Below are 17,050 nucleotides of genomic sequence, written 5' to 3'. Positions count from 1 at the left end.
TGCTTTTGGTCCTTCCAGGTAGGTATTGTATCTCCAATTTTCAAATCATCTGCTCATAATCATAGCGGAGCCGAGATGGAAATTAATGTCTGCATGGCTCCAAAGCTTGTTATCTTTCTACTAGTTTAGTTGTTTTAAGGGATTTTGGTAGCCAACCCCCTTGAAAATCTAAGAAGCTAAGATAGATAGACAGACAGACAGATAGACCAACTGCCCATACTGGAAACATGGTCTTATTTTCATCATCAAAAAATGTTAAGTTAAAAAAAATTAATGGCTCCCTTTGATGACTTTAAACTTACTGGAAATTCTAAAAGCCTAAGCCAACTCTAGGCACTGGATCCAAGTTCAGCTTTTTTTCAAATTATAATTATATGTCCACCTATCTTACCAATTTTTATGCTCTGATTTCCACCCATCCATTCTTCCCCCAATTTTGTTACTTCTGCCCCTAGCTGAGAACTGCAGACCTATAGGATAAAATCTACACTTCTTAGCCTGGCATTCCAGTTCCTTCTTAACATAGTCCTACATTATATTTCCAGTGTTAAATTCCTATACTCTGCATATATCCTCTCTTCCCTCTGGAATAAGCTACTCATTGTCCTTGAGTTAATGAAATCTTGCTTATCTGTGATTTAGCACTAAACATACTTTTTCTCTTTCTCAGAAAGCTTCTTCCTATAGATCGGTTTTTCACCAATACCTTCAGTGCAGCTTGGAGTTCTTCCTTCAGTACCATCAGTTCTTGATCATATGCTACCTACTGAAATCATTAAATGTCGACCAATTCTTTTTCATACAGTGACTGTGTATTCCTTCCATCTTTTTTTGATGCACCCTGCATTGTTTAATGTTTTCCCTGTAGAATCCTTCAATACTGCAACTCGAGGCTTGAATTTTTACTTCAGTTCTTTTCAACTTGAGAAATGCTAAGTGTGCTCTTCCTTTTTGGTTGTGTAACTCCAGGTCTTTGCACATTTCATTTTAATACTTTACTTTGTCTTCCCAAGCTGCCCTTTGAAATCTTCTGTTCAGTTCTTTTACTCTATCATTTCTTCCTTTCACTTTAGCTACTCTATATTCAAGAACAAGTTTCAGAGTCTCTTCTGACATCCGTTTTGGCCTTTTCTTTTCATATCTTTTTAAAAATCTCTTGCTTTCTTCATGTATGATATCCCTGATGTCATTCCATAACTCATCTGGCCTTCGGTCATTAGTGTTCAATGTGTCAAATCTATTCTTGAGATGGTCTCTAAATCCAAGTGGGATACACTCAAGGCGGTACTTTGGCTCTTGTGGACTTGTTCTCATTTTCTTCAGCTTCAACTTGAACTTGCCTATGAGCAGTCAGCCCCTGGCCTTGTTCTGACTGACGACATTGAACTTTTCCATCATCTCTTTCGACAGATGTAGTTGATTTAATCCCTGTGTATTCATCTGGTAAGGTCCACATATAGAGTTGCTGCTTATGTTGCTGGAAACAGGTATTTGCAATGGAGAAGTCATTGGTCTTGCAAAATTCTATCACGTGATCTCTGATGTCATTTCCATCACCAAGTCCATATTTTACAACTATTGATCCTTCTTTGCTTCCAACTTTCACATTCCAATCACCAGTAATTATCAATGCACCCTGACTGCACTTTCATCAATTTCAGATTGCAGAAGTTGATAAAAATCTTCAACTGCTTTATCTTTGGCCTTAGTGGTTGGTGCGTAAATTTGAATAACAGTCATATTAACTGATCTTCCTTGTAGGCATGTGGATACTATCCTATCACTCATCAAGAACCAACCGTTACTGAAGGAAGAATTCCAAAGTGCACTGAAGGCATCGGGGAAAAAAAAAGGCTCCAGGAATTGACTGAATTCCAATTGAGATATTTCAACAAAAGGATGCAGTGCTGGAAGTGCTCGCTCGTCTATGCCAAGAAATTTGGAAAATAGCTACCTGGCCAACCTACTGGAAGAGATCCATATTTGTGCCCACTCCAAAGAAAGATGATCCAACAGAATATGGAAATTATCAAACAATATCATTAATATCACACACAAGTAAATTTTTGCTGCTGATAACAAAAAAAAAAAATGGTTGCCGCAGTATATCAACAGGGGACTGCCAGAAATTCAGGCTAAATTCAAAAGAGGACCTGAAACAAAGAACATCGTTGCTGATGTCAGATGGATCTTTGCTGAAAGCAGAGAATACCAGAAAGATGTTCACCTGTGTTTTATTGACAATGCAAAAGCATTAGACTGTGCAAATTGTAACAAATTACGAATAACATTGTGAAGCATGGAAATTCCAGAACACTTAATTGTGTTTATGAGGAACCTATAAGTAGACCAAGAGGCAGTCATTCAGACAGAAAAGGGGATACTGCGTGGTTTAAAGTTAGGAAAGGTGTGTATTAGCGTTGTATCCTTTCACCATACTTATTCAGTCTGTATGCTGAGCAAATAATCTGAGACGGCAGACTATATGAAGAAGAACGGGGCATCAGGATTGCAGGCAGACTCATTAAAACTAATGCTATGCGGAGGACACAACCTTGCTTACTGAAAGTGAAGAGGACTTGAAGCACTTACTGAGGAAGATCAAAGATTACGGCCTTCAACACAGATTACACCTCAACATAAAGTAAACAAAAATCCTCACAACTGGACCAATAAGCAACACCACGTTAAATGGAGAAAACACTGAAGTGTTCAAGAATTTCATTTTACTTGGATCCACAATCAACGCCCATGGAAGCAGCAGTCAAGAAATAAAACAACTTATTGCATTGGGCAAATCTGCTGCAAGAGGCTTTAAAGTGTTAAAAAGCAAAGATATCACTTTAAGGACTAAGGTGCGCCTGACTCAAGCCATGGCATTTTCAATTGCCTTATATGCATGTGAATGCTGTACAATGAATAAGGAAGACTGAAGAAGAATCGATGACTTTGAATTATGGCATTGGTGAAGAATACTGAATATACCATGGACTGCCAAAAGAACAAACAAATCTGTCTTGGATGAAGTACAGGCAGAAGAATGCTCCTTAGAAGCAAGGATAGCGAGACTTTGTCTCACCTACTTTGGACATGTTATCAGGAGGAATCAGTCCCTGAAGAAAGACATCATGCTTGGTAAAGTAGAGGGTCAGTGAAAAAGAGGAAGACCCTCAATGAGATGGACTGACACAGTGGCTGCAACAATGGGCTCAAGCATAGCAACGATTGCGAGTATGGCACAAGACCGGGCAGTGTTTCATTCTGTTGTACACAGGGTCACTATGAGTAGGAACCAACTCAACAGCACCTGACAACAACAACATAGATCAGTACTATGAAGATCAGAAAGGTAGAATGACTTCAGGCTCACCAAGGAAATTAGAACCAAAAATATAATTCTCGGTATCTGGGATAAATATTTTAGCCCAGATTATCTTAAAACATTTGTTCTCCCCTGCAAAATTTGATTTTTAATACTATGGGGGGAAATTTTTGTTTTAGATTTGAGCTGAAGGCTTCCTAATGGAAGTCCAGTGATATGTTCTAGACCACCAGTCTCTTCCAAATAAATTTTGTTTTAGATTTGAGCTGAAGGCTTCCTAACGGAAGTCCAGTGATATGTTCTAGACCACCAGTCTCTTCCAAATGGGAGTTGTACTCCTCTCCCAACATTTTACATTTCATATTTAGACACATGTAATCAAACCTTGACAGTCATATCCTTCTCTCTTACATCACACGTAGGATTCCTAAAAACTTGTTTCCATTTGTACAATATTATAGTGTCTGATTTTGCTTATGGTAGACAGAGGAAACAAACAGTAGTTGTTCCCTAAAAAGTTTTTCCTAGAGAATGTGGACTGTGGACCACAATCTCTGAAGCTTCAGGATATATGCTAATACATACATCTTCTGTAATAACTGTTTATATATGTACAGTAATCTGCTATATAATGAAAACATACAATTAAGCAGCAAGGGTGGGACTCAAACCCATATCTCCTGATTTTATAATCAGTATGCTTTCCATTATTCCACAGATGCCAACACTTGAAAATGGTATTTTAGGAAATAAGTATGATGTGTGGAATGGACTGGATGAGGTAAGAAACTAGAGGCAAAAAGAGATGAATAGCTATTTGTAATCACTCATACAACACAAGCTAAATGATACTACCATTTTTGAAGAGATGCTGATGACATGATATTTGAATTTTATTAATTAAAACCAAAACCAAAAGTCTAAAAATGGATATTTTATTAAAATCAATGTTCTAAGATAGTATCCCCAAAGTATGAATTCATAGGGTAGAGGATGCAGAAGTAGTTACTGTAAGTCGCCCCCTGAATCCACGTGCATGGGAGTATCCAAATACATATATAAAAAAAAGAGTAGTATTTTTCAAATTTATGTAGAAGGTATTGTAATTAATAAAAGATTTAGTCAAAAATGTTACTGAACTCAGCCTAGTTCTTTACCTTATACTTTTTTTTCCCAATGGATACCAAAATACAACTATAGTTGTGTGAGCACATTTGTGTACGAGGGGGAGAAGCAGGTAGCATGCTGGTGTTATGAGACAAAGCTCTAAGACCATTTGAAGAATTCACCTGAAGAATAAACCTCTGTCTTACGATTTTAAGCTCGCCTACAATTTCTACTCACACAATGGACATTAGTACTTATTAAATGCTAGGGAATATATTAGGCAACAGGGATACAGGGATAAGTCTCAGTCTCCAGCCATGGAGGCTTTTAGTCTGGGAGAGACAGAAATGTAAGTTTTATGAATGTAATGAACTGAGATCTATAGAAATACAGAAATCCTTAATATATGAACAAAAATATTAAACCTATCTAAATGTTAATGTCTTACTTTCAGTTTTAACCTTTCAAAAACCCTTTACAAATTAAATGACAAATATTGAAGGAAAAAAGAAAGCTAATAATATTCTAAAAGTAAGTTAAAAAAAAAAAAACACAATTAAGAATTTACACTCAAGGTAAATTTTTCATGCTCTGTCTCAGTGAGCCATGTCTGGAGAGTTACTAAAAAGTTCACTTTCGCTTTGAAGTTAGTAAAAATAAATCTTTGGCTGAACACCCATCAAGGAATGGGTAGGAAAATTTTAACTAAGCCAGGGGCACTAGGAAAGCACTAAGATTGGCTCAAATGCAATGCCTCAAAAATGTATCCTACTACTTTAGCTTTGAAAGACAAGTTAGATAGCACCATAAATACAAACTTACTGAGATAATTAAAAAACCTACCAGCCAGCCACAATGAGATACTACTTCACACCCATTAGGATGGCAATACAACAGACAATAACAAGTATTTGTAAAGATGTAGAGAAACCGGAACTCTCATACACTCCTGCAGGAAGATAAAATGCACAGCAGCTTTAGAAAACAGTCTAGTAGTTCCTTAAAATGTTAAACATGGAGTTGCCATATGATCCAGCAATTCTACTCCTAGGTATGTATTCTTTTGGGTAAAAGAAACAAAAATAAAAACACTTATGTCCACACAAAAACTTGTACGCATGTTCACAGCAGCATTATTCACAATAGCCAAAAAGTAGAACCCTAAATGTGCATCAGCTGAAGAATACATAAATATTTATTATTATCCACACAATGGAATATTACTAGGCCATACAAAGGAACTGAATACTGGTTCATGCTACAACATGGATGAACCTTGAAAATGTTATCTCAAGTGAAAGTAGTCAGTCACAAAAGACCACAGATTAGCTTACATGAAATGTCCAGAATAGGCAAGTCTATGGAGATAGAAGGTAGATTAGTGGTTGCCTGGTGGGAGCTGAAACGGCTAATGGATATGGGTTTCTTTTTGGGATAATGATTGTGGTTGTGGTAATGGTTGTACCACTGCATAAGCATATTAAAAACTACTGAACAGTACACTTTAAGTGGATGAATTGTATGGTATGTGAGTTATATCTCAATAAAGCTGTAATTAAAATAAATCTACAAACCACAATATTCAATAGTTTAACAAACAAAAAGAAAATGTTTCTACTTAATCTAATCTCTGTAACATAAAATCTGCCAGGCTTTCAGTCTTCTAACACTTCAAATCCAAACTTTGAATCAAAAACTTCAGAAGTCTTTTAGGATTCACTTAAAACAAGAATTTCAAAAAAAAGATATACATATAGATTTAAAAAAAAATAAAAATATTGTATTTATCTTGTTTGTTATAAAAAAGAAAGAAGAAAAGAAAAACCCAAAGAAGGTGAGGGGGGAGTTATCCTTTAACCTGAGTTTTTATCTAGCGGGTGCCCTCTACTTTCAGAATGTTAAAGAGAATGGAAGAAATCTATCCACTTTCACCTATTTTCTCTTCTGCCCACTATAGGCTAGCCTCTTGCCATACCCCAACCAAAAACAATTTTTCTAGTTACCAAATCAATCCTACTTGCCAAAAGCAAGGGTTACTTTTTCAGCCTCACCTAACCAGTCTTCCCAGTGTTATGTGACTGAGGTAACTATTCCTTCCTTGAAACTCTCTGAGGCTTCTCTGACATTCTTCTCTGGGTTCCCATCCCTTTTCTCCCACCACACCACACCTTCTCAGGAACAATTACTAGCACTTCCTACTCTGTCTACTCTTAAAATGCTGATGTTCTTCAACCTAAGCTGGTGGTTGTATATGCTCATTAATTCCCATGATTTCAACTACCTCCTACATGCTTTTACGATGACTCCCAAATTGTTAACTCCATCATGTCAGCTATGTTGAGCTCCATATTTCTCCTAGATGTCTCTTAGGAATCTCAGTTTTAACATGTCCAAAGCTAAACCCATTTTCTTCTCCCTGAAACTGATTCCTACCATCTTCTACTTGGTCATCTCCTCTTGTTTCTCTTCCCTTTCTCCTTGCCGTACACCAAATGGTACCTTCTATGTTGAGGGATAATATACCAAACTAGAAACCTTGAAGTCATACTCTAATAATCCTTTCTCCTTTAATACCCACAACTATTAAATCATTGAGACTTCTTTCTAAAACCTTATCACAGTCCATTCCATTGTATACCCCCTATTCCCACTGTCTTAAATTAGTTCAGGCCCTCACATCTCACTTCTTATATTTCAACAGCTTCCAAAATGCTATCTTCTACCCCTTAAATCCATCCTTCATACTGCCACCAGAATCAAGTTTCTAAAATGCAAATCTGTCAAATGACTTGTTTATCTTTCTCAAAACATTCAGTGGCTCTCCAGAGACCCACAGTAATGACTCTCAGCTTTTCTCCCAAAGCCTATCTGAATGACACAACACAAACCCACTCAACCCAACACAAGCTCATAGTAAATGGCAAATAGCAGGAGGAGAACAAGGAAGGGGGGATGCTGCTACACTGTTGGGCTAGCATGTCATTTACTTAATATAATCCCCCACTTTCCCTGTCTTAGAGTTGCAGTGCAGAATTGTCCAGAATTAGTAGTCTATAGAATAAAATCTACAAATAGCACAGATACAAGATCCTTCACAAACTAAGCCCTACCTACCTTACCCAGCCCTCACATAACTGTTAGTTTGTCATGCTGTGGGGGCTCGCGTGTTGTTGTGATGCTGGAAGCTATGCCACCAGTATTCAAATACCAGCAGGGTCACCCATGGCAGAAGGATAAAAGGGTTGAACAGAAGATTTCAAAGGGCGGCTTGATAAGACAAAGTATTGTAACGACACGTGCAAAGACCTGGAGATGGAAAACCAAAAGGAAACAACATGCTCTGCATTTCTCAAGGTAAAAGAAATGAAGAAAAAATTCAAGCCTCGAGTTGCACTATTGAAGGATTCTATGGGGAAAATGGAAACCCTAGTGGTGTAGTGGTTAAGTGCTACAGCTGCTAACCAAAGGGCTGGCAGTTCAAATTCCACAAGGTGCTCCTTGGAAACCCCATGGGGCAGTTCTACTCTGTCCTGTAGGGTTGCTATGAGTCAGAATAGACTTGATGGCAATGGGTTGGGTTTTTGGTTTATGGGGAAAATATTAAACAACTCAGGAAGCATCAAAAGATGAAAGAAATACACAAAATCCCTATACCAAAAAGAATTGGTTGACGTTCAACCATTTCAGGAGGTACCATATGAGCAGGAACCGATGGTAGTGAAAGAAGAAATCTAAGCTGCACTGAAGGCATCAGTGAAAAACAAAACGCAAAAAAAACCAAACTCGCCATCGAGAAGACAAAGTAAAGTATTACAATGACATGTGCAAAGAACTGGAGATGGAAAACCAAAAGGGAAGAACATGCTTGGAGTTTCTCAAGCTGAAAGAACTGAAGAAAAAATTCAAGCCTCAAGTTGCAATAGTGAAGGATTCCATGGGGAAAATATTAAACCACACAGGACGCATCAAAAGAAGATGGAGGGAATACACAGTCTTTATACCAAAAAGAATTAATCAATGTTCAACCATTTCAACAGGCGGCATATAATCAGGAACTGATGGTACTGAAGGAAGAAGTCCAAGCTGCTCTGAAGGCATTGGTGAAAAACAAGGCTCCAGGAATTGATGGAATATCAATTGAGATGTTTCAACAAATAGATGCAGCGCTGGAGGTGCTCACCGGTCCCTGCCAAGAAATATGGAAGATAGCTTCCTGGCCAACTGACTGGAAGAGATCCTTATTTATGCCTATTCCCAAGAAAGGTGATCCAACCGAATGTGGAAATTATAGAACAATATCATTAATATCACACGCAAGCAAAATTTCGCAGTATATCGACGGGGAACTGCCAGAAATTCAGGCCAGTTTCAGAAGAGGATGTGGAACCAGGGATATCACTGCTGATGTCAGATGGATCCTGGCTGAAAGCAGAGAATACCAGAAGGATGTTTACCAGTGTTTTATTGACTATGCAAAGGCATTCAACTGTGTGGATCATAACTATGGATAACATTGCAAAGAATGGGAATTCCAGAACACTTAACTGTGCTCATGAGGAACCTTTACATAGATCAAGAGGCAGTCATTCAGACAGAACAAGGGCGTACCGATTGGTTTAAAGCCAGGAAAGATGTGCATCAGGGTTGTATTCTTTCACCATACCTATTCAATCTGTATGCTGAGCAAGTAATCCGAGACGCTGGACTACATGAAGAACAGGGCATCAGGATTGGAGGAAGACTCATTAACAACCTGCGTTATGCAGATGACACAACCTTGCTTGCTGAAAGTGAAGAGGACTTGAAGCACTTACTAATGGCAAGGACCACAGCCTTCAGTATGGATTGCACCTCAACATAAAGAAAACAATCCTCACAACTGGACCAATGAGCAAGATCATGATAAACGGGAAAAGATTTAAGTCATCAAGGATTTCATTTTACTTGGAGCCATAATCAACAGCCATGGAAGCAGCAGTCAAGAAACCAAACGACACATTGCATTGGGTAAATCTGCTGCAAAGGACCTCTTCAGAGTGTTGAAGAGCAAAGATGTCACCTTGAAGACTAAGGTGCACCTGACCCAAGCCATAGTATTTTCAATTGCATCATATGCACCTGAAAGCTTGACAATGAATAAGGAAGACCAAAGAAGAAATGCCTTTGAATTGTGGTTTTGGCAAAGAATATTGAATATACCATGGACTGCCAGAAGAACGAACAAATCTGTCTTGGCGAAGTACAACCAGAATGCTCCTTAGAAGCAAGGATGGCAAGATTGTGTCTTACATACTTTGGACAAGTTGTCAGGAGGGATCAGTCTCTGGAGAAGGACATCATGCTTGGCAGAGTACAGGGTCAGGTGAAAAGAGGAAGACCTTCAACAAGGTGGACTGACACAGTGGCTACAACAATGAGCTCAAGCATAACAACGACTGTAAGGATAGCTCAGGACCGGGCAGTGTTTTGTTCTGTTGTGCATAGGGTCGCTATGAGTCGGAATCGACTCGGTGGCACCTAACAACAACAAACAAATATGGAAATTATCGAACATAACACATGCAAGTAAAATTTTGCTGAAAATCATGCAAAAGCCGCTGCAGCAGTATGTCGACAGGGACTGCCAGAAATTCAACCTGGATTCAGAAGACGGTGCAGAACCAGGCATATCATTGCTGATGTCAGATCGATCCTGGCTGAAAGCAGAGAATACCATAAAGATGTTTACCTGTGTTTTACTGACTATGCAAAGGCATTCGACTGTGTGGATCATAACAAATTATGGGTAACACTGCGAAGAATGGGAGTTCCAGAACATTTAATTGTGCTCATGAGGAACTGGTACATAGATCAAGAGGCAGTCGTTCGAACAGAACAAGGGGATACTGGTTGGTTTAATGTCAGGAAAGGTGTGCATCAGGATTGTATCCTTTCACCATACCTATCTGATCTGTATGCTGAGCAAATAATACGAGAAGCTGGAGTATATGAAGGAGAACGGGGCATCAGGATTGGAGGAAGACTCATTAACAACCTGCGTTATGCAGATGACACAACCTTGCTTGCTGAAAGTGAAGAGGACTTGAAGCACTTACCAATGAAAATCAAAGACCACAGCCTTCAGTATGGATTATGCCTCAACATAAAGAAAACAAAAATCCTCACAACTGGACCAATAAGCAACATCATGATAAATGGAGAAAAGACTGATGTTGTCCAGGCTTTCATTTTACTTGGATCCACAATCAACAGCCATGGAAGCAGCAGTCAAGAAATCAAAAGACACGCTGCATTGGGCAAATCAGCTGCAAAAGACCTCTTTAAAGTGTCGAAAAGCAAAGATGTCACTTTGAGGACTAAGGTGCACCTGACCCAAGCCATGGTGTTTTCAGTCACCTCCTATTCATGTGAAAGCTGGACAATGAATAAAGAAGACTGAAGAAGAATTGTGGTGTTGGAGAATACTGACTATACCATGGACTGCAAAAAAAGGGAACAAATCTGTCCTGGAAGGAGTACAACAAAAATGCTCTTCAGAAGCAAGCACGGTGAGACTACATCTCATGTACTTTGGAGATGTTGTTAGGAGAGATCAGTCCCTGGAGAAGGACATCATGCTTGGCAGAGTCAGAAAAAAAGGGGAAGACCCTCAACGAGATGGACTGACACAGTGGCTACAACAATGGGCTTAAGCATAATGATTGTGAGGATAAAATACAGGTTATGACTGCCTCATAAATTCTGAGATGTTAGGTGAGACAGTGCAAAATATCTGGCACAGTGTTAATAGTATATAGTAGGGATACAAAATGTTAATTTCCTTTCTACTTAAAATAATTTATAAAGTCAAGAACATTACTGTAGTAAATTAAAAGCAATATGTTAATTATTTAATCACTACCAAGCAAGAAGACAGTCTATTTTTAGTACTGTCAGGATTATTATCTGTAGATTAAGACAGTACTTTATATAATAAATTTCCTAAATGCACAAATTCTATGGTCATTCTATGATTAGTTTTGATAAATTCAAACTAATTTAAAATATTAAAGTTATTTTAGCTTGCTATTATACCTTAGTTTGGCCTTAGGAACATGTCTATAATCCCTCCACTCCTAAGATTTCACAAAAATTCAGAGCTTTATAATTCACACCTCTGCTGCAACGTTTTTCTTAAATACTCCACTGAGTCAATTAATTAAATTTCTGTTCTTAACTTCATAAATGGAAAGAGAACAGATTATAGCTGAAGTGCTGTATTTGCTTATAGCTTACATGTCATCTTTCCCATAATTTTTTTTATATACAATTGTCTAATTCACATTAGATAGCTTTTAGCCTGATTGGAATAAATCTACTTCTTGTATCAATTAAACATAATAAGTTTTAAAAAATAAAAAGACTGCAAAAGAAAGCCCACATACAACTTTCCTTCATGCTTGATTATCCATAATTGCTTATATAAATTAGCCATATGTGAATATACAGACCTTGCCTTAATAATTTGCTAGTGACCCTAAATATAGTCCTTACTTCAACCCTGTGAACTAGGTAGTATTTTTCTTTTAAATGAGAGAACTCAGTCTCATTTTCTTTAAGCATATTGCCCAAGGTCAGACAGCTAGCCAACAGCTGATATGGGAGTAAAACTGAGGTCTGTCAGACATAAATGTGCACCCTACGTTGACATTTACTTATCGTGCTATCTTGTAAAGAAGACTAATGTGGAGATAGCTGAGATCAAGGTCTGGAACTGCCACAAACTAACTGTTTAACCTTCAAAATGTAACTAAAATCTCCGCACTACAGTTTACACAATCTTGATGCCTTAGTTTTCCCTTCTTTAAGAAGATGGGGACACACCAAGCCAAGGCCAAGAACAGACAACTCATAGAATAGTTAACGACAGATAGAAAGTTTATATCTTCATTGGTAGTTAAGAAATTCAAATTAAAACAGGACACTCTTAATCAACTTTCAACTAATCAAAGATCAAGAAAATTATAATGTGAATACTTATACATTACTGACAGTTGTATAAACTGGAACAACTTTTTCAAAGTTATTTGTAACAGGCATAGTGGTTAAGTGCTATGGCTGCTAATCAAAGGTTCGGCAGTTCGAATCTGCCAGGCACTCCTTGGAAACTCTATGGGGCAGTCCTACTCTGTCCTATAGGGCTGCTATGAGTCAGAATTCACTCGATGGCACTAGGTTTGGTTTTGGTTAGTAAATATTTGCATCCTTTTATCTAGTATTTCCACTACTGGAAAGGTATCTTACGTAATAATCCAAATAACAAGTTTTATGCATAACTGTTCATCACATAATTATGATATATAATAGCAGAAATGGAATGGCTTAAACAATTCAGCCGCAAGGGACTGGTTAAGCGATAAAACAGTCACCAGATAAATTATTACACAGTCATTTAAATTATTTTTATGAAGCAGTTATAATAATGAAAAAATGTATCAGAATGTGTGTGTACATACATATATATTTATAGTATATGTTATAAAAGGGTATATATAATATGGTTACATAAAACCAAAAATGCTGGTTGCCAGTCGAGTCAATTCTGACTCACAGTGACCCTATAACATTAAAAACATGAACAGAAGTAATCTTCAGGTGATGGAACTATAGGAAGTTTGGGAAGAATAATGGCAAGAACACTGTAGAGTGACACCTGAGTTTGAATGCCAACTTCACCTTCCTAAGTGTACCAAAAAACAAACAAACCCATTGCCGTCGAGTCATTCCAACTCAGAGTGACCCTATAGGACAGGGCAGAACTGTACCACGGGATAGCCAAGAACAGCTAGCTGGTGGATTTGAACTGCTGGCCTTTTGGTTAGCAGCCAAGCTCTTAACCACTGCATCATCAGGACTCTTAAGTGTAGGACGTTATTATTATTATGTAATTTTCAAATTTGAAATAACAAGCATTATTAATTTATAGTGGAATTGGGTTATAATAGAATATCTCTAAGGTCTCTTTCAGTTCTGAAATGTCAAAACTTAAAAATGCATTTGACTCTGCATCAGAATTTAAGAATAACAGCAGAACAGTTAGAATCTAAATTCTATCAACTGATCCTCTATTTTCCCTCAATGACAGAGGAACATAGTTTGGGAGATTTCCTCTCCTGCTTTCAGCAGCCAACTACCAGCAACCTTAATTATAGCTGTTCCTTATCAAGTCAGGAAACAGAAAAGGCAAGCACTATGTAAGAATAGCCTTAGTCATCAAACCTTGAATGTAGAATCACCTAGCTCTCCCTAGGTATTATGGATGAAAAAAGAAACTAATTTAGTACTTGAGAAATGAAATCTCCAATAAGCATCCCTGACTCAACTCCAAAGCATAAACCCTAAGGCTATTTCCCCTGCACAGAAGTTCACAGACAGGGCACCTGTCCTGATGGCCTGTATCACTAAACAATGCCCTTTCCTGACAGGATATGCCTAGGGATAACTCAATGACTAGTATGCATATAAGTGGCCAGGGACCACACCATTTCTTCTTGATAACCAAAATAAGACTTTAAAAGACTAATTTTAGATATTTAAAATATACAAAGTAAATATTTTCTTCTATTTTTGCTAGAGTGTAGTAAAAAAGGGACTACATGCAATTATTGTAAATGATTCCATTCAAAAGACACCAACACATTCAAAATTCTCAATAGTACAAAGGAAAAATGTCCCCTCCTTTTCTTTACTCTTTTCAGATCAAAAAGTAATTTTTCAAAAGTACAAAGGCTAAATATCAAGAGAAAAATGTTTAAGACAAGAAATAATTACACCATTTAATCTAGGTTTTCCAGTCTTCAAAAGATAAGTAACAAAACTTCTATCTTCTGTTATTGGTTTGGGGAAGCGGGAATCACAAAGCTCTACAATACTACCATGTTGTGTAAGCCCTTTATAAGCTGTTAACAATTTTAACACTGAAGCTTTACTAGCCCAAGGTCTCCTTAAAATTGAAAAAAGCATTTCGGTACTAAAAGTCCCTTCACCTGCACCCTGAAAACAACTACTGTACTTTGAAACAAAACGTAGCCAACGTTTGCTGCCCATTCATTTTTATAAACATTAGCTCTATATTTTCTTTATAACCGAATTTCGGAGCTAAGTGTTTATCCTTGGAAGAGCACCTTGCCCAGGACCAAAATTCTTCCTAGCTTATTTCCCATTTCCAACCCCCGCCAAGGCCAAAGAGCAACCACTTCCCAAAGTCCTACTTCCTTTTCCATTCCCCAGACCTCCAGGGTTTTCCAACGCCCCAGTGTTGCGCAATATCCGTAAGAGCAGCCACCGCAACCACCGCCTCCCAAGCCGGGAAACAACCCTAGAGGGGACATTGTCCGGCTGAAAAATAAGAGGGTGGGGGGGGTGTAATGTAGGAAGTCGACTTCTGGTCCCACGCCTTCAGATCTGACCCCCTCATCGTGATGTATCTAGAGCAATTTCACGGATAAGACTTTAAACCCTCACCTCCTCCCGAGCCAGCCTGCAAAAGCAGTGGGCGGAAGGGGAGGGGGGGTGGTGACTGGGAAGGTTATCTCCCAGTTCAGGGCTTCGGCCCGGATCTTCGCCTCCGCCCCACCAGGACTATTGTTCCCAAGTTCCCCACCCCCACCCCGGATAGGAAGTGATAGTCATATCCCCTCCGCCTTCGGCAATATCCCCTAGGGAGTTCGAAGTAGGCTTCCTTCAGGATAACCACACACGCATACACACACACACACACACACAGTTCCCCTTCAACCTAAAGTCGCGCTGACCCTAAGACTACCTCAAACCTGTGTCTCAGGAGAGAAGAGACGGGATGAGGGTAAATGGAAATAAGACAAACCAAGAGCTTCCTTTGGACAACGCTTTCCCAAGCATTGGAGATAATAACTGGGAACCGAGAAACGACAGAACTCCTACCCTGCCCACTTATGAGACCAGCTTGGGCAAAGGGCCCCCACGAGTTAATGCCAATCTCACACGCCCGTTCCTCTGTCAGCCGCGATCCGCTCCCCCCTGGGCACAGCCAGATACCCTGCCTCGACCCTCCCGGGAGGGGCAGGATAGGTGGTGAGGTGTGGAAAGGTGAGGCTCCTCCTGTCCCCCGACCAGCACCTCACTCGCCTCCAGCTCCAGGCCGAGAAACAATAGGTGGTCGCGGGCGGCGGTACCGGGTGCTGGCTCGGCCCAGCGGCCGCTCCCTTGTTGTCCCGGGAGCCCGCAGAAGGGGCCGCGAACGCCGGAGGAGGGAAAAGAGGGCCGAGGGGCGGAGACGGTCTCACCTTCCACCGGCCTCCGAGCCCACCGGGCCCCGGGGTCGCTGCGCTCCCCCTCCGCCCCTCTCCTCACAGCCGTACACAAAGCGCTGGCTGCCTGGGCCAGCCGGGCGAGGCGGCGATGGGCTCCAGTGCCGGCGAAAGGAAGCGACAGCGAGGGCAGGCACTCACCATGAAGTCCCGGGCGAAGTTGTCCTCCCCATTGTGGTCCGGACTCTTCATGGCCTGGACCCTCTGGATGAATTTCCTCAGGATCTCCACTTGCTCCATCCTCCCGCGTCCCCCCGGCTGCGGTCGCTGGCCCCCCCGCCGACGCCCGCCTGCCCGGCGCAGAGCCCGCTCCGTCTTCCCCAGCTCGCTCCCCCTTGTCCGTCCCCTCCCTTCCGACCCCCGCCAACCCCGGTCGTTCTCTCCTCCTCTTTCTCCTCCTCCCCACCGCCCAAGGCGGCGGCAGCAACAGCACCGGCCCGGCTCCCGACGCTACAACTTCCAGGAGCAGCCGCCGCTCTCCCACTGTACGAGGCGAGCCGCAGCGGCTAGCGCCAGCCCCAACCCCCAGCTTGCTCCATCCTCCTTCCCCGCCCTCCTCCTCTGTTGGAGACTCCACCACCGCCTCAGGAACCCGGCTCTCTGCTCGCCCTGCCCCCCGACCCCGTCCCGGGTTCCTCCTCCCCCCCCACGGGCCCTCCCACTAGCAGCCGCAGCCGCCTCTCCCCACGGGCGCGCCCCCGCCGCCACCCAGACGCGCGGCCCCGCGCCGCGGCTCCGCCCAAAACGCTACGCCGCGCCCATCCGCCCCCGCCCACCCCTCTTCCAAGGCCACGCCCCCAAGCCTGCCTGCCGGCTAGGCCCTGCTTGGAGTGGTTGGAAAGCGCTGGTGGGCCCGACTCCACTTCCGGGGCGTGATCTGGCCCCGGTAGGTTGTAGGTCTGAGGAGAGCTAGGGTAAAGTTGATTCCCCTGGAGTAGGGAATTCGACTTTGAACTGGGCAGACCTTAGTTGATCGGAGTAGGAGTTTAATGGAACTTGCGATCTTATCGTCAGCTCGCGGGCAGAAGGCAGATTTCAAGAGCGCTTCAGCGCCGTCGCCAGCCCGGGCCCGGGACTACAAGTCCCGCCCGCGGAGTCCAGGAGTGGGGGCGGGGAGGGCGGTGGTGGGAAGAGAGGCATCTGGGAACTGTAGTAGTGTCATCTCCGCGTTCACAGCAGGTGTGTTCTCATCCTACTAATGGCTTGGTGGGAATTGACTGCAATTAAAATTTAGGACTTTGGGGGATTGCTACCGCTGAGGGAAGCTAAACGTTTCTTAGGTGAAAGGACTTTT

At 41.2% G+C, this 17,050-nt stretch overlaps 1 protein-coding gene and 1 long non-coding RNA gene across 2 annotated transcripts in view; one reads left to right on the top strand and one right to left on the bottom strand.

The window, feature by feature from the left end:
• LOC126082012 (uncharacterized) overlaps nt 1-4,421 on the top strand; it is a 35,855-nt gene extending 31,434 nt beyond the window's left edge. The window contains exon 4 of the long non-coding RNA XR_007518486.1: nt 1,762-4,421. This is a non-coding gene — a long non-coding RNA (uncharacterized LOC126082012). The remainder of the gene's footprint in view (nt 1-1,761) is intronic.
• The window catches only part of PTPN12 (protein tyrosine phosphatase non-receptor type 12), a 119,381-nt gene extending 103,349 nt beyond the window's left edge, over nt 1-16,032 (bottom strand). Inside the window, exon 1 of the mRNA XM_049894304.1 lies at nt 15,898-16,032. Within this exon, the coding sequence (XP_049750261.1) occupies nt 15,898-15,996 (99 nt within the window). The 5' untranslated portion in view covers nt 15,997-16,032. The remainder of the gene's footprint in view (nt 1-15,897) is intronic.
• Nucleotides 16,033-17,050: the final 1,018 nt, after the last annotated feature.

Source organism: Elephas maximus, chromosome 8 (assembly GCF_024166365.1).
Source record: "Elephas maximus indicus isolate mEleMax1 chromosome 8, mEleMax1 primary haplotype, whole genome shotgun sequence".
Taxonomy (NCBI): domain Eukaryota; kingdom Metazoa; phylum Chordata; class Mammalia; order Proboscidea; family Elephantidae; genus Elephas; species Elephas maximus.
This window is presented reverse-complemented; position numbering and strand designations above follow the sequence as displayed.